At 38.6% G+C, this 22,883-nt stretch overlaps 1 protein-coding gene across 5 annotated transcripts in view; it reads left to right on the forward strand.

Annotated features, from left to right (window-relative positions):
- Positions 1-570: 570 nt before the first annotated feature.
- Positions 571-22,883, forward strand: part of gria1a (glutamate receptor, ionotropic, AMPA 1a) — a 98,083-nt gene continuing 75,770 nt past the window's right edge. For all 5 annotated transcript variants that reach the window (XR_003674900.1, XM_028458918.1, XM_028458922.1 and 2 more), the window contains exons 1-2: positions 571-962; positions 1,126-1,260. Coding sequence is in view for 4 of the 5 variants with exons in the window: in XM_028458918.1 (XP_028314719.1) it covers positions 875-962; positions 1,126-1,260 (223 nt within the window). In the remaining variant the exon portion in view is untranslated. The remainder of the gene's footprint in view (positions 963-1,125; positions 1,261-22,883) is intronic.

Raw genomic sequence — 22,883 nt, forward strand, 5'->3', positions numbered from 1 at the left:
CACATTATTCACAAAATGTGTTGGTATTTTGTGCGCTCCAAACGTGCACAGCAAAAATCATCCATTCCTTTTCAGATATGCACGGACGATATTCCCTGTTTCATTACATTGTTTTATTTAGTTTGTTTACCATGCTGCTGTTTGGTCTTGAGTGAATTGAGCAAATGATGGATTGCTTTGAGATGATCTTCCCTTGGGACGTTCTTGTGTGTGTGTGTGGTTTTTTTTTTTATAGATTGGAAAATGTCACGTTTGTTTATTCTTGTACGTATTTGTCAATGATTTAATGATAAAAAAATTTAATTAAATTTAAAAAAAAAAAAAAAATCACCCAATCATTATACTCAGGTAACGCACGTGTACATGGCTGTTTCTATTTCCGTTTGTGACACCTTTCATTGGGGAGAGCGTTTGACTTTTTCCGTGGGTTCAGATTGAATAAAATGTATTTTTTTTTAATCAACATTGTGCATCACACGTGCTTGTACTAAACAGGTGGATTCATCTAGTCTAAATGTGCAGAGGTCTTTTGTTTTGAAAGGGGGGTCGGGGTTCGCTCGTCATTAGGAATCAGCGCCTCTTTTCCAGACGGGCATGATTTTTGCAGTGCAGCTCATGCTGAAGTCATTCACTGTCTCTCACAGCAGCACAAACCAAGGACGGGAGAGCATCGTCAGACGGAGCAGAGGAGAGTGAAAGGTGCTTCCTCCCCTCCTCTCCTCACCTCACCGCAGTCGTTCCTCTCCATCGGGTGTCGGTGCTGAAAAAACGCGGCTCTGGCTGGAGGCGATCGGAGGATTTTTAAACTTCACCTCACGGACAAACCTATGCTTGGATTCCGGCTCTTCTTCTCTTCGCCAATGCAAAAGGAAATATGCAGCGAAGCCTCACCATCCTCTACACCAGTTTACTGGGGATGTGCTTGGGATCGAGCTCAAGTTTTCCAAGTAACATTCACATAGGTGAGAATTTACGCACGGGCACCAGAGCCCTTTGTCTCTCCAAAAATGAAGCCATTAAATCAACAATAACACTTTCTACTTGTGTCTTTTACGTGTGTCTTTTGCGATGATATATTTATACATTTTCTTCTTCAAATTCTCATCAATGTTTGATGTTCAACAGGAGGGTTGTTCCCAACTGAATCGCACGAATATGAGGTTTTTCGCTTCGCCCTTTCGCACCACCAGGACGTCCCCAAACTGGTGCCGCAGGTGGATATGGTTAAAATGGGAAACAGCTTCTCCATGACATATGCGTGTGAGTAAATATCATCTGAATGGAAACGCGCTATTATCATCCTGCTTTTGAATCTGTTGATCAACTTTGAGCTCAGTGGAGAGATATGAAAACGCACGCAGGCGAAGATCTGGCGTATGGAAGCCCAAAAAATGTAATTAATGAAATTAAATACATGAAAACTACATTTTGAAAGAAATGAAATTTTGATAAATAACAGACAAATATATAATAAAGCCATTAAATTGTAAAAAAAAAAAAAAAAAAGGTCATTATTTTGAATAGTGTTTTTACTATTTTTTTTAATATCTCTATATTATTGTTTTATTATAATTAAATATTTCATAATGATTGTTTTAACAATGTCATACTTAAAAAAAAAAAAAAGATGACTTATTTATTTTTCCAAGATTTTATGAAATTAAAAAAAAAAAAAACATTTTTTAAAAAGTCATTTTTTATTTCATAATATCGTTTTCCACAATGGCCTTTTTTATTTCATAATGTCGTTTGTTCAGCACCATGACTTGGTCTTGTCAATCAAAGCACATAAGGTGGAGCCAGTTAAGTGACTGGCTGATCCTTTACACAGACATGAGCAGCAGCACTCGCAGTATCGATTCAAGCGTGGAGCCTTATCACTAATGCTGAGAAGCCTGAGCGCCACGAGTGCGTCACACGTTTGAGTGCAACACAGTCTCATCCCCAACTCATCACATATTGACGATCGGTTAGGACCCCGTAGAGTCAGTGACCCCTTTGGCGTTCATTTTCAACACTGAGGGTTCATGTTTTTTTTTTAATTTTTTTACACTTAACAAAACACACATCACAGCACAAACACACATACATACATATATACATACATTTTACAATGAAAAAACATCATTCCAAGGTTGGTGTTCAAAGGGGTTCGTGCTCCGCCCAGTCTTTTCAACGGACTGACGTCACGTGACTGCTGACTCCTCAATGAAAAAGATGGCGGACATCTTGTATATTTTAGTGGCAAATTTCCTTATTTCAAGATAGATTTTGGCTTTAGAAATGTTTTGATGACATTTCTAATGAGAAATGTAACCTTAACTTTCATAGTATCCATTCGGTTTATGTAAACGATCTATAGTTTTTTTTGTTACAACACACATTCTTCTGTGATTGCTATGACTACCTATGGACGCCAAAAAACTGCAAGCCAAAAGCAGATTATTATCCATTCATGGACCGAGTGGAAGTTATAATTCTCTTGTTGAAACCTTTTCTACTTTCATCTCCTAACCATGGTTGGGGGACACAGGGGAGAGCCTTACTCTCCAGAGCTGAATGTAGCTCCCCTTCCAGTGTTAAATCCCGGAGACATCATATAAAAGTGGAACCGCGCAGAAACAACAGGTGGCGTTGGTGTTTGAGAGCTGTACTTTATTAACTACCTGCAATGTAAACATAAATCTCGCTCCCTGCCCCGGTCACCGCGTCGGACTGGACTCAGGCCTTAACACACACACACACCCGCTCCCTCACTCAAAATTAATACACATCTCACAGCACTTTTCTTGCTTTATTTTGTATTATTATTCATACTTTTTTGTATATTCCTTCTCATTTTAATGTGTTGCTACACCTCGTTTCTACCACTGCGAACGGCCATGACCGGTGTCCAGGGAAACTAATCGATCTTACAGGATCAAGCTGAGGTCCAACCCACTAGCTTTGATTGACAGACCAAGTCATTCTGCTGAAAAACGACATTATGAAATAAAAAGGGCATGGTGGAAAAGGACATTATTAAATAAAAATTGACTTTTTCATTTGATAAAATCTTGGAAAATAAATAAGTTATTTTTTGAAAAAGTATGACATTATTAAAGTAATCATTATGAAATATTTCATTATAATAAAATAATAATATTTAAATAATAATAAAACACATTAAATAATATTACCTTAATTTACAATTTAATGGCCATATTATATATTTGTCGGTTATTTATCAAAATGGTATTTATTTCAAAATGTTTTTATTTATTTAATTATAAATCTCTTGGGCTTCCATATAAGCAAGTGTCGGTTATCTCATTAACTGTTGCGTGCATGCGTGCGCAAATAGCTCATTTTATCCGTGAGTGATTGGTGCATGATTTGTGCGCTAGCTGCCAATGGGGAATATAAAAACACCACCTCTGCATCTGCATCAGCATCCAAACAACACCAGGGTTTTTCACATCTATGTGCTTTAAATACATCTGCATGCTTTCCATCCCAACTGTGCATATATTTCTCTCTCTTTATTTATAGAAAATAAAAAGGCAAAGCGCAAATCAGAGCTAGCGGGCGATTAAAAAACAAAGAGGGAGGAAAACAACTCTAAACGCATTCCTAATTAGCCACGGATCACAATCCGATTATCGTCCTCCTGCAGAACACACACCATTAACCTCACGCCCCCTTAAACCATAACAGACGCACACAAATGCACAAATAAAAAAAAGATAAGACAGTCCTGTGTTTCTTTTTTTTTTATTCTTCTGAATGTAAAACAGATACATCTAAGCCAGCATTTGCATTACAAATAGTGTTTGTGATGAATTTTAAATGTAGAAAGTATAGCTGCAAGATTTATGACCTGTACAAAGAAGTTTCAAAAGCGATTCATAAGCATTATTATTATAGGATGTCTATGAACTTTACTAATCTGACATCTTCCTCAGTCCCTCATCAACATAATCAAGTTCAGTCTAATTTGTTGTCTCTGATTATGTTCTTCGTTTGTATTCTGATTAGATTTTACATTAGTCCTCTGCAATTATTTTTCCATTTTTACCAAACGCCAAAACACACACAGAATTTTTGATGGCTGCGTGTCTGCCTCTCTAGCAGGTGGGCAACATCGCCTCAGTGACAAACATTTGATTATTGGACATCCAGTCCCTTGCAACTTCCACTACCAAACCGCCTTGGGATTGTAGCGCAGTTTATTATTTCATTTCCTTTTGCTGTGCTTTAATGTCGGCTATAAACAGGTGTATTAGGACACCTAATGCAATGCAAACATTATCCTGACTCACATAGTTTGGTGGAAGGTGATTGTTGCAGCTTTGTTATGTTTGGATCAGAAGTAAAGCATACGGTGCAGGCGTAATTTGTGGTAAGACATCTGTTGATTTGCTTTGTCACACAAATATAACATCTTTTGTTCCACATCGCCACACGTTTCATAAATTACATTCTTCCCTGAGGTAAGATTTTATTTTTGATTTGAGCTGTGGAGATTATCTTCCAACCGTCCTTCCAACCATCACAAACCCTACCCGTGAGCCATTCAGGCCCGTCAGCAAGGGAGAGGTGTGTAATGAAATGTAAACACACCCTGGATGCCCTCATTAATGAGACTGTCCTCTGCTCATACAGGAAGTGTGACGAGAATGTGAAAAGAAAGCATGCACAGCGAGGATTTGCAGGAATGTCATTTTTGGATCAAACATGGAACCTCTATATATAGCAGCAGGGAGGCGGATGGTGGTGGTGGACAGTGCTGGTCGAGGGGGAAGAGGGTGTTAAATTAATGTCTTTGTCACAGCGTGAGGCACACACATTAGACAGTAAAAGGAGGAGTCAAATTGCTAATGTGTGAAACGTCTGTTTTTTTTCTCCCCCCCTTTATTTTAATTAAGTTAATTAGCCGAACTCTCCACAAAAGCTGTTGGAATTAGTACGACTTCCTCACGTAACACACTTTATCAACACAAATACCTACATATGCTTTTTTTTTTTTTTTTTGCTCACTTCATGCCATTAGCATTTTTGCACATTAATGTTGGGCTGTGGATCCAGCATGTTGGAAACGTGCAGAGCAAAACAGAAAACGGAAATGACAACTCTTCCTCCTGAGTGTCATTTTTAGTTTATAGAAGGATTCGGACGAGGAGGCGATGGAGATAAAAAAAAAAAGCTTTGGGGGTCGTGTATAATGAGTCAAACGAGAAAAACCAGCCTGGTCTTGAATACCTATTTAGTCTCCATGTAAGTGTGCATCTGGGTTTAGCTATTCTGCCGTCTTCTGAAGGAGATTTTGAGCGAGTGACAGTTCACCTCATGTAGAGTGTGGGAATGCACCCGGGGCTCTCGGGGTCGGCGAGTGTGAAAAGCAGCAGCGTGAATGGGCCCTTGTGTACCAGGATGAATGAAACTCCGGATGAGGATGTCACTCAATCAGCTGGCTCTTATGACCAGCCACTTCCTCTAGAATCAATACCTACCACGCACACACGGTACACACACACGCACGCACACATGCATACACATTCACTGCCACCTGCCTAATTAGTTGGAATTGATAACTTTGGAAGGTGGCTTTGGGTAAAAAAAGGCAAAGTTGACGGGGAAATCAATGCAAAGAAATAACAAAAGATGTTATGGGCTAAAACAATGGTGAGCTGATGACAAAGGAACTCATTATATTGTCCTCTGGTGGAGTCTTTAGGATAGTTATAAAAATGGCCACCCTCATTGAGCATATTCACTGTGTTCATCATTCTTTTAACCCATTTTGCTTACTTTTTGAGAGATTGGAATAAGAAGCACAAAGTGTCTGAAACAGCAGGTATTCCTTTTGGCTGTTGCCAATTTCAGTGTTCATATGTTATATTTTCGGTAAAAAGTGCTTCATGGATGGACTTATTTCTAATGTTCTTGAAGGTAAAAATAACTGCCACAGATGTGAGTACATACAGAATATTAGTCACTGTTCCCACTGGCTTAGATATCACATTACCATAATCTGCTATTGACTTGGTTTCTAATGCGCACATCACTGATTCAGTAGCTTCATGTCACAGTGGCTGCCGGCTCATGCCTATATGATCTGCTACTCTCTTTGATGTTGTACGTGTGGTGGCTTTTTTCACTAAGCCTGGACTATTTCTAGTGGACGAATAAAAAAATCTGTTTATTGAGTCTTTCTGCCACTTTCTGCAATATGTTACATTTCAGACTGCAACTCAAAATTAGATGCAGATTTGTCTTCCCGGATCACTAACTTGCTCTTGATTTCCTGCCTTGTTTAGCTATACAGGTAATCAACCTTTCATTTAAACTAATTAGTGTTCATGGAGAAGATTGTTGTTGTCGATGGAACGCAGGTAGTGGCTTGGAGAGTGAGTTTAAGAAGACTGGAAATAAGACCTATGAGTTTGTGACGATAAATGAAGTGAGCACTGCACAGACGAGTCCTCAGCTGATCAATAGAGCACATGAGAATGGAAATGAGGCTGTGTCCCCTTTAGGCATGCCGAAAGGAAAGATATGACTGGATCAATAAAAAGGTATGGCCCCGTGTGCAGGGAGAGGTGGTTTGGAAGAGATCATGTGTAAAATGATGCTCAGATAAGAAATGTTGCTTATCTTTCCCTATATGATGTGTAATTTTTTATTATTATTTTAATGCAGATGTTTTTCATTACTATCTGTATGATAATAACCAGAGTCTGGTCATAGAGGTGAGATGGTGACAGTGCAGAGAACACGATAAATAGAGAAGGAGCTTGTGTGCATAGAATTGAGTAATCGTGCAATGTGTAGGTGCTGTTTCTTCAGGTTACATGCAAGAGTGAGATGAGTCAAAAAATCACACCAAAGCAAGTTGCAGAATGTATCAGTTTTGGACGCTTTGGTGGTTGAGACTGGGATGGCAAACAGAGCATGAAACATGAGCTGTCAGGGCTGCAGGTGGTTATGAAAGGTAATCCTCTGAAATAGTGAACTCGCAAAAGTACGCAACACAGTACATTTATGACCCGTTCTGACATCTTGATTTATTGTTATTCAAGCTTACTTGCACTGACAACTTATCCAGCTATATGTGAAGCGTTACTTATTTTTTTAATTATTTTACATGACTTTATTTTAAATTGTTTGCCCTGCTTCTCAATCAGTTTGTCCAGGCCATTTCCAAAGTACATGTCCCAATAACTTAATTAAAAAAAAAAATTAAAAAAAAAAACATTCTCCCCATTTATCCCCCTTTTTTGCATTGTGATGAAATTCAAAAGTGAAGTATAAATTAATAATGGAGAGGGTCTTTGTGAAAGTAGAGGAAGCATGTTAGAGTAAGCTCAGTGAGGCACTGTGGTACTTGTGAAGTAATCAAGGCAGAGAAGTACATAAAACCCCCTGCAGGACACATTTCAATACAGTGAGACACTTTTGAGTGGTCAGTGTTACACGTCACCAGCATCCACTCTCAGCCCCTACCTGTTTGCAATGTGGTGGAAATGTTAACATGGTATCAGGCAGAAAGTCACCATGCACAATTGCAGAGACGTTGGTGTGGAATACTGGCATACAAATGTGAATGAGAGTGAAAGAGGTTAAAAGGTGCAGATGAAGGGCGTAGGTAGAAATAGTGAAGGTAGATGACAGACGACGGCAAAGTTAAGATTGCCGACACATTGGAGCGGATGTCGGCGAGTGTCATGATGATTGACAGAAGGATTTCATCCAGAAGGAAAGAAAGGAAGGTTTCAAAGTTTGTTGTTTAAGCTACAGTGATTGTTTTCAGACACTTTCTCTGTCTGAACGACGAACACCTGAGCTTTAGGTGGCAGAGAGTTAGAGGTGGAGATTTTCTTCGAGAGTCACCAGGATGGACAAGGGTAGAAAAAGAGTCCATCAGAGCAACAGCTAAAGGGTCGAGAGATTAAGGTCAGAGAAGCCCGATCGAGGTGGCTTGGACATGTGCAGAAGCGAGATAGTGAATGTATTAGACAAAGGGTGTTGCGGACGAAGCTGTGTAGAAAAGAGAAGAGAAGGTTTATGGCTGTCGAGAAGAAGGAGGAAGATGTTCGATGGATGTTAACCTTGAATTAACCAAAGGGAGGCTCTCTGTGGTGAATAATATTGTGTAAATTCTTCACATTGGACTAAAAAAGTGAACAAGTTTTTCTCAGGCTTCAAAGACTAAGTTAGTGACTAAAAATGAACACTAGCAAATCATGTTTAACTGTAAACCAACCAATCTCACTCTCAATTGAAATAGGATTGAATATTGTTTTGATACGAGACTAATGCAATACAATTTCTTTGAGTATCTCTCAACTTCATCAATAACTGCATCTTTCTTTCATCCTGTTCTGTGCAGCTACATAAGCTGTGTTTGGGTATTACAAATATATTAATGCCACTTTTATTTATCTTCCACTGCCTGGGAGGTTAAGCACATTTGACTGATGGCAGGTGCATATTTCCATTCCAATTCATCATAAAAAAAAAAACTGCCCAAACTGGAGGAAACCTCAAAAAAAGAAAAGAAAAGATAGATAACAAAAGCAAACATCTTGCAATAAACTCCAGCTTCATATTGAGCTAATATTAACAAATAAGATAATTAATAACCTTGAAAGTGAATGAAGGTTAGGAACCCCCCCCCCTCCCTTTTTGTTTAGGAACCACCAAAAACAACATTTTTCCTTTGACATTTGTGAGAAAAAAAAAAACAATGATTTAGACGTCTGAGACGGTGTGTCTCCTGCAAAGTTATTCTCGCTTAAATTCACCATCAGTGTAATATCATGGTCTGTCTGCTAAACAGAAATGTGTGCAAGCATGTGAGACTGCTTTGTGAAATTCGGTGGTCACACACTCACTCACACACACAATAGCTAACAAGAGATAAAGCCCAAGCAGATGCATTTAATGTATTATTCAATGCGGCACATCCAAAGCTATCACTCCGTGGAGTTAAGAGCATAAATATGTAATAATAACCAGACAGAAAAAAGAAAATGGAACCTCTTTAAAGCACAATGATGCTTAAAACTTTGCATATTGGGTTCTGCCAGGACAAAGAATATGTAGGAAAAAAAATGTATCTTCCCCAAAGCCACTTTTTGTTTCTTTTTTAATACTTTTTTGCCTCACTTTCTTCCAACTCAGAGCACAAACAGCTGCCCACATCAGACTGCCAGCAAAAGCTTTGCCTGCAAGGGATATTGAGATGCAGATTCAGGCCTGCTGGCTGGTGTCACTGAGCCTGTGGAGTATTGTATTTTCTGTGTAGCAGCCCTGGTGTCATCATTGAGCTGTGGCGAGTGGCATCCAATGTGCATGCTTGTCCATTTAAGTTATTGAAAAAGACGTTTAAGTTGGGAATGCATTTGCGAAAACCAAAGAAAGTTGTCAAAACAAAGTAGATTTAGTTATGTTGGGGGAAAGTCTGGCAGGTGTTGGTTTGATGAATTAGAAGCCTTGGGTTTTTTTTTTTTTTCTTTTTTTGCTGCAGATCACCAGGGATGGAGCACGGCCCATAGCAATCAATGTAGATCAGACAAAACTGCTCCCCGAGCAGCAGAGTGATAGAGTGCAGAGCAGAAGGGGGCAGTGATTGTTTCCTGTGTTGTATGTGTTTGTGTTGCTACTGAAAGGAAAGACAAAAGGCCAGGTAGAAGATAGAAGGAAACCTGTCATTTAATTTCCGTACCCTCATATGACCATTTTCTCAAAAAACACACATTGGACACCCCGAGCCTTATTGAGATCAGTGATTTCAGCATCAGCAGCCGAGACAACAAACCTTTAATAATATCCTTATCAAATATCTCATTTAGTCCCAAACACTTTCCTGTCAGCTGTGAGCAACATGTCCCTGTTTCTCTCCTTATTGGCTGTTTGTCTGTCTGAGCCAGCTCTGAGTCTATGTCAGCATTCACACAAGGCCACCAAGTATTTACTCAAATCTGTGCTCTCTGGAGGCAACTGCAGCTGGGATGTTGAAGTCTGCGCTGAGACGTGCAAGGCTGGCAATTAGAAAACAACATGCATAGAGAGTAGAACCTGAATCTGCGCTGCTGAGTGGAGGGATGAGAGCATGATGATGGCAGCTGTTGTTATTTTGCAACAGAAACGGGAACCTAGGCTTCCTATTGTCTTTGTCATAACCTGCTTCTGGTGACATTTTTATGTACTTTAATGAGCAACAAGTCTAGTAAACAATGTGACAAAGTGTGTTTATACTGACAGCATAAGGCTAGTGTTGAAAACATACCAGAGCTCACGTCTGTAAAAGACTTAAAGGTGCAGTCCACAACTCTCAGATCCCTCTCTCCTCCTCCCTCCCCGCTGCTCTCTTGCCTTCTCTCCAAACTTTCCAAAGTCCCTCCCTCAGAGGGGCTAACAAGCTAATGCAGTAGAGATTAGTCTGACAGCAACGTCACAGTAATATAACATGCTCAGCTAGAAGCATATTACTGCAGCGCTTCTCTCTCTCTATGTGCCACACCTCAGCAGCAGCAGCAACAACATAGTGTCACTTGCTGCTGCGCGCACATGAACAGCACATGCACCACAGAGTTCTAGTGTAACAATTACAAATCAAACATAATGTAAATCAAGCAGCAGTAATTACCTTTCAAGCAGAAAAGTCACCAATTCCATCTTCTACTCCTCCAGACCATACACTGTAAAAAAGACGGCACTCTAGCTCTAGGAAAGGGGCGGGGCCTGTGAGCAACAGCTGTCAACAGTCCATCAAACACAATCCTGGCTCTGATTGCTTCATTTTGCTCGGTCGCGGTGCATTCTGGCAATCTGTCAAAGGCTCCAGGAGCAGCAGGAGGGACTCAATGAGCCTGTTTTTTTCACACAAACTACTAGTTAGATGTAAATCTGTCCTTACATAGTGACGGCTTTAGCAAATATGACAAAAAGTCCCTTTTATAAGGGCTGCAGACTGCACCTTTAATGGATTTCATGCCAGCCGAGCAAACCCAAAGGAACAATTACCATCACATGTGCACATTAAAGGTATTGTGGACAATGTAATTTTGGCTTCAACTTCCAGGTGGATCATCAAGACTATTGGTCCTCCTAATTGTCAATCATTCTGGTGATATGTTTACATAAGGCCATTGTACGTGCTCGTGCCCGGTGCAAGGACTTAATCCAAAAACAAAAACTCCTAAAAAGGTTTTAGTATATGAGTGTCAGGATTGGTTTGTAACTTCATGAAAAAAAACCAAATAAATCTCACCAACATCATTCAAGTTTGTTGAGTCGTAGCATATTAATTATCATCAACTTGTTACCTGTCAACAGTGAAGGTTTTCTCTTCTCCTTTAAAGGTAACATAGGACAGTATTTCAAGAATTTAGATTAAACCATCGCGTCAAGCAGTGTGAATAACTAAAGTTAAAGTTTTCATCTGCAAGATAGAACATTTTATTTTATAAAACATAATTTTATCTTTAACAATTTATGACTATAAGCTTTTACAGGTGTGAAATTGAATTGATGTCACTGTGCTGCATATGTAAAGGCCCTTCAAAATAAAAGCACAAGCCAAAAAATTGTTTTAACATTTAGCAGTGATGGAAAGTTTTTCTACAGCAGTTGATTTCAAACTTTTTTTTTTACAAACCATTTTTTACATTTAAAAAAACCTGCAGCACTCCAAAATTTAAGAATGACTAAATGAAACATTGTAGCTCATCAAAACACAAATAATGTTGAATAATGATCTCTTTCGCTTCTCAATTTACACCTGGGCCTGTTATAAATGAACGCTAATATAATATCATTGATGACCTGTTTATTTGAGACGGTCACATTTTAAAAATGATGTAAGAGCCCAGCTGGTTTGAAAGTCGCCTCAGAAACAGTCACCAGATAAACTGAGGCACCAGTTGGATTTAAACACCACTCAAGGCACTCATTCCTAGTTTTACTTGTGTTCCCCTGCAATATTAGACTCATGTCTCAGAATGAGCCCAGTGTTGCTCTGTCACAACATTATAGCAGCTTTGGAAACTTGCATTCTCGCTTTCCTCTTTCTTACACTGAGGTACTACAAAGCTGGTTAAGGATTTCTGGTATAACTTTCCGTTATCGGGCTTCACCTAACCAAACATTTGCTGTTACAGAGCAGCTGTACTACAAACCCGATTTTCAACATGTTTGCTTAAGCCAGGCGATTTCAACCTGAATGTGTGTGTGCTCACATAAAACGGGTGTAGATTGCAACGTCTGACGAATCCCAAACACAGAGAAACCGTGCAAAGCAACTTATGTCACCACAAGAAACAATTCTTAAATAATATAAAGAATCATAATCCATCATCAAGACCAAAAACAACACTGTTTCTGCAGCAAAAATGGGAAGGAAGGAATACAGGCAGATAATTGATGACTAATGTGTAAATTTGTGAGATTATGCAATAATAATGCATCAGAGATTAAACGGACTTACTTGATTACAGCACAGATGTATTTCTATGCACGTATCCCCTCATTTTGGGTGCAAACTCAGCCTACATGATAAGGTGGACAATATTTGTATTTTATAAGGCCTTTATTTTCGTACAGGACTGAGGCTTTTAGCGTTGTCAACAGCTAATATGAATAAATTAATTTATCAATCACAGAGCGTTTATTCCTGGGCAGCTCATTTTCCAAGACAACTGATTGGTCACAAGACGGTTGCTTTAATACTCACTCAGCTCTTTTCCACATTTTAACTTGGTCCTGACTAGGGCTGAACGATTTAATTGCGATTTTTTTTTTTCTCCTCAATATTGCGATTTAATATGCGATTATTCTTTCAAGGGCCTCTTGTCATGTATTGTGCAATAAATCATTTGGTTTCATAATAATCAATTTCAGATTTATTTAAACTTTTAAATAAATATAAAATGTGAATTTTAAAACACAGATTACAACAATAAAGCAAACAAATCTGTGGCTTTACCTCGTCAACATAACTAAAACATGTAAACATGTGGACTGCACTTCCGAAAACACTCTCTGAACTTAACAGTACAGTACAAGACAGGACAAGAAAAAAAAAATGCAGCCTTTGCGATTAGAAAATTGCGTTTTATGATATCGTGATAATATCTCAAATGCATTTTATTGTTCAGCCTTAGTCCTGACCAGTTTAAGTTACCATGGTGATTTACCCCAGCAAGAAGCATCGTAGTACAGGACACATGGAGTAAATCCCAAAAGTTAGCTCATCCAGTTTCCCAGTACAGGCCCTGAGGGACTTCAGCATCACTCTACACATGACTGCCACTCTTCTTTTGAGCTACCTACTGCCCCTGCTGGCCAGGAGGGGTATTTTAATGATCCATAGCTGACACATTGGTGGTAGAAACATCCAACAATGAAAATCATTTGCTCTCTAAATATATTCTTACTTTTGACCAATTTAGTGAAGATGGACCATTTCCCATTGCACGACCACACATTACACTGGTGTCATTGTTCTAATGATTAGTAAAACTTTTTGTCAATCTTTTTAACCTAATAATGTGTTTCTTACATGAATTAAGTCAAGGAAGCATTCAGGTTGTGTGTTTGCCTTTTGCTACACACATCCAACTTCTTCACCTCTCACTTCTCAAGCTAAGTGTGTGCATTCATCGTCCCGCCGCACCTTTCGACACTGAGAGGCAGATGGAGAGATAATTGTGAAGAGATGGTTATTGAGGGGATAATTGGGCTCTCTGTACCCCTGACAGGAGTGTGCCTGGGCAGGGCTTGTGACCCAATACTCAGGAAAGCGTTCATTCAGAAGAACGAGCCATTCCAGATCAGAAAACCTGGGCAGAAGCAGCAACGAAGGTGAAACAAAAGCTTGAGCAGGCGGAGTTAGAGGGAGAGTCAGAAAATAGAGCAAGAGACATGTTCTGTGCCGGGGGAGGGCTCTCACACCCTCGATTACTCATTTAATGAGGCGATGCAGCTCCATTGTTTTATTACTAGAAGGGAATAAGAGCGATCTATATTTCTATGTTCCCCACTGTGCTACTGGCATCTGTTTTTTCCTCATCTCCCCATTATCTCCCCCCAGAGGCACACATAATTCTTTCTTTGTCTTCTGTCTGCAATTACTTACATTTTCAACACATTTTTGCTCTTTTCTCTTCTTGTTAGTTTAACTTCCATTAGCCTGGTTTGAGTAATGTCACCAGATAAATATGTCCCAATGATCCCTGATGTAAAGATATGAAAAAGTGTGACCTGTCCAATCCAGGATTAATCCCTAAAAGACAATTCTCCCCAAAGGCATGACTCTTTCTCCCCATTTTAATATTTCATCTTCATCTGTTCAATGTTCCTCCACACAATCTGCATATAAAAGTGAAAGAAGCCTTTTTTTTTTTTTATTGCTCCCATCACGCCGTGAATCTCACTTGAGCTTGGGAAGCTAAAGCTGTTTGTAATAGGCAGCACCTCAACATGTGCAGAGTAGAGATGTGAATTTACTGGGGCTAAATCCAGCCCACTTCTAAAAGCTTCTTCACAAGCTCCTCAGTATATGCACCCATGAAATAATCTCTTTTTTAGTTGTCTCTGGACGTGTGCGGTGGCATGAATTCACTCAAGCTGATTTCATGCCTTTTGGGAGAGATTTAGGAAGGACAACTCTCGCGGTGATACGCTCTTACTCAGTCACATCTTGAAACGTTCATGCAGATGAGCTTCATTTTCATCCCCTGGGTCCGTGTCCTCTGCAAACAGAGAGATTGATGGGGCTTTGTGAGTCATGCTGCGCTGTAGAGCTTGTGTAGGAGGCCACCCCTTCCCATCACCTGAGGGGCTCTTCACCAGCCCACACTACATACCAGACTGTCTCATGTATAAATCACCATAGCAGCTTTTTAATTGATCATTGTTTTTGAAGGAGGCATTTTGTAGTTATTACCCTGAAAGTAAAAACTAAAAATACCAGATGGACCTTAACATGCTTTAATTTTTTATTTCAATACATGCCACCTGTTGGCTGTGAGTGGCATTGTGGAGGATGACATACAAAATGACATAACCTTCAACTTAAAGGTGCAGTCTGCAACTCTTATAAGTGACTTTTTTGTCATATTTGCTAAAGCTGTCACTATGTACAGTAAGGACAGCTTTACACAAAACTAGTAGTTTGTGAAAAAAACAGGCTCATTGAGATCCTCCTGCTGCTCCTGCAGCCTTTAGCAGATTGCCACAGTGCATCGCGACAGAGCAAAAAGAACCAATCAGAGCCAGAATTGTGTTTGATGGACTGTCTGATAGCTGTTGCTCACAGTACCCGCCCCTTTCCCGGACCTGGAGCGCCGTCTTTCTTACAGTGTATGGTCTGGAGGAGTAACTTTTCTGCTTGAAAGGTTATTACTGCTGTTTGATTTGCATTGTTTTATTTGTAATTGTTACACTAGAACTCTGTGGTGCATGTGTTGTTCATGTGCGTGCAGCAGCCTCCGTGTGGGCTGCTGTGAGTGACACTGTGTTGTTGCTGCTGCTGCTGAGGTGTGTGCACAATGAGAGAGAGAAGCGCTGCAGTAATATGCTTTTAACAAAGCATGTTATATTACTGTGACGTTGCTGTCAGACAAACATTAGCTTGTTAGCTCCTCTGAGGGAGGGACTTTGGAAAGTTTGGAGGCAGGGCAAGAGTGCAGTGGGGATGGAGGGGGAGAGAGGGATCTGAGAGTTGCGGACTGCACCTTTAATACCATCCATCCATCCATTTTCTGACCTACTTGCTCCCTATTTCAGGTTTGCAACTTAATATAGTTTATGACTTTTTTATCTGGTAAAATATAAGTGACAAACAGGGGTTGGGTAAAGAGAGTGAGAATGAGCATGGTGAAATTGGAAATTATTACCTCTGCTAAATTGTTTGTCTGGATTAAGTCAAAAGTACTTGATGTATTTTGACAAAATCTTAACCAAAGATAGACTTTATGCCATGAAATATTCCATACATTTTTTTTAGGGGATCCGGATCATTATACTGATTCTGTATCAGTTTCAAAAAATCCCCTCTCAACATTGGCGAAAATTCAAAAAATTATATCTTGGTTTGTAATTAACCAATATTTATGAAATTTGACTCAATTATGTCAGGTTGGTTCCTCAGTTACCAAACCCACTTACATCCTGGACGCATCCGGATTGCACATTTTGTTGCAATTTTTTTATTTTTTTTAAACGTGGGTCTCCATACATTTAGACCTACTGTATTGTTGGGGATAGACATTTCTTTCAAGGCTTTAAAGTGTGAATAATCATGGTACTATACCATGACCAGGAGGATCAGTGATCCAGATAACTGCCAATATCTGGCAAAGAGGATATTTGTTGCTTCAGCGGAGGTCTGTCCTCTCTGAGGGCTCTTGTTTTGAGTTGTTGTGATTACGAAGGTAATCCGGTCCAGGTGAAGATATATTATGGTATGTGTTTGTGTGTGTTTTATTATGGTTTAATAATAGTAATTCATATGTGCCTCCTGTTTTCTTACTTCAATATATCTGCAGTCCATTGGGTAAAAGACTGATATTCTACTTCAGAGTGAAATCAAAGTAAAAGCCAAGGCTTTACAGACCAATCATTAACTCATTCTTATTATCTACCCACTTATTCCTGCACTCAGTGTCATGGCGGTCTGCTGGTGCCTATTTCCTGCTCGCATTAGCTTCCAGCTGAGGGTTTAGTCGTGCCTTACACCTATATATGCTTATCACAGGGCCAACACATAGATACACAAACATATACACTCTTATAGAGGGCATTTCAGCAACTACAATTATTACAAGTTTTTACTGGGGAGAACATGCAAAGTCCACACAGAAAGGCAGTTGCTAACTTTTGTTCTCTGTTTGAGTAACATCACTACAAAATAAGTAATAAAAGTATGTATGATTTGTGCTGATGTGGCATCGGATCAATATCAGTATCGGCCAATACTCGTGGCTGCAACATTGGTATTGTATAGGAAGTGAAAAAGTTGTATCGGGACATCCCTAGTGACATGTGACATAATTGATATAGTGGCAACATTAATGCAAAGTGAATTATGTAATTTATTTTAATCACCCCTGAATCAACATTTTTATTTACATTTTTATTGATTTGACATTTATTAGGAGACATTTATCCATGAAAATATAGAGCTGTTTCAGAAAAATGAACCTGACATTCACAAATAAATGACAAATGTGAAAATGAATCATATTGGCTGTCATCAAACACAATGTACCTCACTGGGTCTACCCGTTGTTCTACTCTTGAAAAGGAAATCAGTTCCACCTTTATTGAAATGAATGGAACTTAAAGAGATTAAAGTATTTTCAGTCGTATGAGGTTAAGGTGACATTGGATGACAGTGTGGACATACTGTATCTCTACGTCTAGGATTTATCCTTTTGTGACTAGATATAATTCATTAAGGTTATCCCTTAGTGTGGAAAAGCTGAGTTGAAATCAGCATCTTATTGTTCACAGTGACGCTCACAGGAATGAGGAGACAAGAGTTCATCGAAAAAGTGAAATTAGGTTAGGTTTCGTTGCAAAAAAATGAGCAAAAATTGGCCCAAATAATAATACACTTTTTTTTTTTAACATACAGTAGTATATAGTCATCTTAAAGATGTAAATCCTTGTTTTATTCAGAAATAAAATGGGTTAAAAGTGACCAAATATGGTGGAAAAGGTGGTAAAATGTGATTTTAAAAACCACAGAAATTGGTTAAAAGTTGCAAATTAAATTCGACTGTAGACTGTAAAGCTTCTTTTTTAATATAAGTTGAATTATTACCAACATGCAAATACAACTTTATATAATTAAGAGAATATGTAAGGGTGTACTTTTTCAGGAAGTCACCTGGTTTGTTCACTGGTAATGTCCTATAGCACATGTCTGAACATCAGCAAATCATTTCCAGTTTAACCCAGCTCCATGATGCTGTAACCTTCCCATTGTGCAATTGACCTTAATATAGCTAGGTATAGCATGCAATTCCCATGAGAGGGACGTAGTGGAAACACGTTTTCTTCTTCTTCTTCTCTCTTCTCTCTTCTCTCTTCTCTCTTCTTCTTCTCTCTTCTTCTTCTCTCTTCTCTCTTCTTCTTCTCTCTTCTCTCTTCTCTCTTCTTCTTCTTCTTCTCTCTTCTTCTTCTTCTTCTCTCTTCTTCTTCTCTCTTCTCTCTTCTTTTTTTTCTTCTTTTTTCTTCTTTTTTCTTGTCGGCATGAATGTGTTTGAGTATCAATCAAGGTTATGCAGAGATGTTTTGGCTTTTGTTCTGTAAGGAAAGAAATGTCCACGAACCACACATTTGACAGCATCCATGTACCATAATGTAACCTGTTTGTATGGAACTAAAAATACATACTGTATGTGACGACATTTAGTATAAATTGATCTGGCTGCATAGATTTTTTTTTTCTTTCAAAATGAAGAAGAAGCAGCGCTATTTCACTATACACTGCACAGAGATGATTGCTGTGTTCTGCTGGGAGGCAGGCATACTAATTTAGGCTAGCAATTCTCAACTGGTGGGTCGGGACCACTTTTGTCTTGGGATCTTTTATTTCTAACTATAGTTTTTTTTTTGTTTTTGTTTTTTTTTTTTTTTTTAATTGTACTTAGTAGATGTGGTATCATGTTTTCTGTCGTCAGTCAGTTTAATGTTTGCCTCATTGTGTGACTTTGCTGAACTCAATGTTGAATGTTGTTGTTCAACTACCTTTACCTGCCTATAGGACAAGGGATTAAATTTAGCTAACGTGCTAACTCTGCCATATTTATGGTAACGCCGTTTGCTGACACATTGATTAATATGTGATGTCCTAATTCAAATAAATAAATACATGAAATTAAATGAAATGAAAAGTGGGTTGCGGACTTGTACTGGGTGGGTTGCGGACAGCTAGTCAAAAATTAAAAAAATAAATAAATACTTGATGTCTTTTCTTTTGACAGGCATGCTGTGAAATGCATGTTGCACGGGAAAATATATGGATATATGTTTTAATAAAAGATTAATATGTGTGTTTTCAACTGCTATTTTAGAAATTCTAAATTTGGTTGGTTGAATTAAAAAAAATAAATAAATAAAAAGTGGGTGGCGACTTAATGACTGTCGCAAAATGTAGGTGGCCCAGGGTGAGACCAGATGAGAACCCCTGATTTAGACAATCGGACATTTTTTATACAATCCCTTACCTCACTGTTATGAAAAGTACTGATCAAATGTTTTTTTTTTGTTTTTTGTTTTTTTATAAACATCTGTCAAAATGAAAGGGTTTTAATCCATCAGAGGCTTAAAAATGATGTACAATCTTTCTAAAAAAATAATAAATGTCATGCATATATGTATAAAACCCTCCTTGGTTGCAAATCAAACTGTAATTTCACACTCAAAGATTTCTAGCCAGTTGGTGCCCGCCCCACCCCGTAGCGTCCTCCCATCATCTTCAACTTCAGATCCAGCAGCAACTGTCACAAACATGCCCTCTTTGTGTGGGCGGCACAGACACATCTGTCATTTGATATTTGGCTCATGCTAAGCAGAGGAACAGCTGCAGGGCACAGGAAACAGAGAGCGGGGAGGACGTGAGTTGCGTGAGTTGCTTGTGACAGCTCCTCCTGTTGTGTGAATATCAGTCCCTTCAGGATTTCAGGGGTTTTCACCCCTCCTTCCCCACGGCTCCAAACTCATTGTCCACAACAAATGCAAATCCACTCCTTCATTCCTTGGAAAAAGATGGTGGAAAATTGGGACTCAGTGCACAGCTTCAATTTTATTTATTTATTTTTTTATTACATGCTAAGTTATTTTCATGTGAATTTTAAATATATGTGTTATCACAATTACACGCACACACACACACAGTTATAATATTGAACTTGTATTTACAGACGCTTGTATTTCTGCCCACAGATGTCACATGTCACTTGGAAGTTCTTCAAAACATCCCTTTAAAGCTTTATCGTTGCCTCGAGCTCATGACATGCTTGAATGCAACACATTGAAAACCTCATTTGTCAGGTCACACACCATGTTTTTTTTTTTTCACAATTCAAATCAAAAATTGACTCAAGAAAAAAAAAAAAAAGAAGCTCTAGGAGGCATCAAAAGCGTGCATATCTTGTGGTTCTCGAGTGTTTTGTGTCTTGCGTCATCAGACGATCCACTGAATGTTGATCAGCCTCCGACTCCCAGCAGCACACGATGAATCAACCCTCCGCATTTAGTCTTTTTTTCTGGCATTTTACTTATGATTGGCATAGAAGTGGATGAACTTCTAAGAACTTTGTCAAAGTTTTTGGGTCAACGTTATTCCATCCAAATGGAGATCTATCATCGACTCATTCATTTCATAGATCTCCATGGTTGGTTTCCTTAGTACGATTCAGGCTGGGCGCCAAGCACACATTGTTCTGTTTAGTTGTTGTCACATGATTGCTGTCTATGTAAAAGAACAACCAAAAAGTAGTTTTTTTTAGATATAATATTAAAGCAATTAAGATCTATTCATCAAACAAGGAGTGGCTTCTTCTACCTATCATGGGGTGTCAACATTTCCATTGAAAGTTGAATGTGTAATACACATTTAATCAATATGTTTTCAGTCTGTCGTTTAGCTTTTTTTTCACCTGTTTTTTGTTGTTTGAAAATCTTAGGGTTGCCACTTTTAAACTCAATAAAAGATAATTATTAATAATATTCTCTCAAATGATACACCGTATCTTCAAATTTAAAAAAAAGTTTTATAGCAGGATTGGTGTTTTATCCATGATCAATTGCATTGTTAAATAAGTTATCAACCTTTGAATATAATTTTTTTTAAAAAATCAATTTTAATGTTTGTTTTGTTAAATATACAAATGTCCAATGTATGACGGTGTAGCATGGGAGCTTTAGCATTATGGTGCTTGGAGTGATTGCATTGCGTAGAGCCCTAGAAACTGTTATGTGGAGTATAATTGTGTTTTTTCTTTCTCCCACATTTCAAAATCATTTATATTTGATAGGCTTGTGCAAAATGCACAAGTGGTTTTCTTGCTTGATTCCTGCTGTTCACCTCACCTCTCGCATGGGTCATACAGTTAATCTGCAAATTTTCTTTGGCATGACTGTTTAAAAACACATATAAAACAAGAGCCATTTAACCTCCATAAATGCAAACTTATGCAAAGCGTCTAACATCCTCTTTGGCAGCTATTGGCAGTTATTTGGGTCAGTGATCCTGATCATGATCATTCACATTTTAAAGGCTTGGAACAATTTCCTATCCCTATTACCGGTAATAACGAAATATATAAGCACCCCCATTTTGTGGAAGAATTGCAATACAATGTGCAATACGGATCCAATCCAAATGAAACTAATTGAGGAAGTAACCCGACATAACTGAGTCTAATTTTATAAAGATTGGTTGACTTACCGACCAAGGACTTACCGTCCAGGATTCTGGAAATTTTTCCTATGATTAAAGATAGGGTTTTTTTTATTTGTTAATCTGTACATTGATTTGGATCCCCTCTAAATTTTTATGGAATCTTCCATATCATCATCTTTGTTTAAAATGTTGTTAAAATCACTTTAGAACTTTTGACTTAATCCTGCGAACAGACAAACAAACACTGAATGTTTCCCTTCTTCTTTATTTGGTATAACACTGTTTTCTCTGCCTTCTCCTGAAATAAAGTGTATCTTCTTTTTTGGCCTATCTTTGTAACATCACAGGCAAGCAATGAATTATTTCACTCACGGCAAAACTACATCCGTCCTCTAAATTTTGACTCCAGTTATGCCAGTGGTTCTCAAACTTTGTTGGGTGTTCCCCACTTTGAACAAAGGTGAACTTTAGTTCCATGTTAGATTTTGTTCCTGGTCGCATATTTAATGCAGTCTAATAATTTATTGCTCTTTGAATTTCTAGACCTCTCATTATGACTTTTTTGTGTTCAGGCATTTTGTTTAGCGTTAATGATCTTGGTTGGTTTAACCCGGGGTTTCCACTGGATACGTCTCCGCTGCGTCACTGCTCTGATCCGGTTTTGCACCGCTGTCCGCCGTCCGGCAATCCCCACTGGTTGCGTTGTGAGTGCGCCACGGTGCAGTCTGGCCGACATCACGGGACAGAGGAGATATTTACATAATCACTCGAGTAAATAGTGAATTACAATGACATACGATAATAAAGTGCACTAATATTCACAAACAAGTACAGATACAGACGGGCATTTATGTGGTTAATAGAGCCAGAGAAATAGATAGAACGACATATACAGTGTCATTGGAAAAAAAAAGAGAGAGAGAGAAAGGAGAGGAAACATAAATTAATTAATAAAGATAAATAACGATAAAGGGGTGACAGGGAAACACATTAACACTTTGCAGACATATATGTATCTATTACAATATTTAGTTTCACAGCTTTTTTGTTTGTTACATGTTTTAAATATTTTATTAAAATATAAAGTTTACATTTTTTTTCTTGTTGTTGTCCGAGCCACATGTTTAAGCCACAGCCATCAGAGAAGAGATAATATGATGAAATATGATCTGAAGAGTCTTATTTTGAAAAGTAACCAGATGTTTTATTGTTTAGTAAGTGCTTAACTTCCTGTTTCACTGCATTTGCTCTGGGCTGAGTTGTTGCGTTGGGCTCCGACATCCGCCAGAAATAGAAATCCTGTGTCTCTCTGCCGTAGGGCTGCGGACCCGGTGGAAATTAACACATAGACTAAAGTGGAACCTATCAGCTCCGCTGGTGTGTCGGAGACGTAACGCAGCTGACCCACATCCAATGGAAATTGGGGGTTAGAGTGAAATATTTCCTCCTGTTTGTCGCGCCCCACCTGTCATATCTCCAT

The sequence above is a fragment of the Gouania willdenowi genome, chromosome 10 (genome assembly GCF_900634775.1).
Source record: "Gouania willdenowi chromosome 10, fGouWil2.1, whole genome shotgun sequence".
NCBI classification, from domain to species: Eukaryota; Metazoa; Chordata; class Actinopteri; order Blenniiformes; family Gobiesocidae; genus Gouania; species Gouania willdenowi.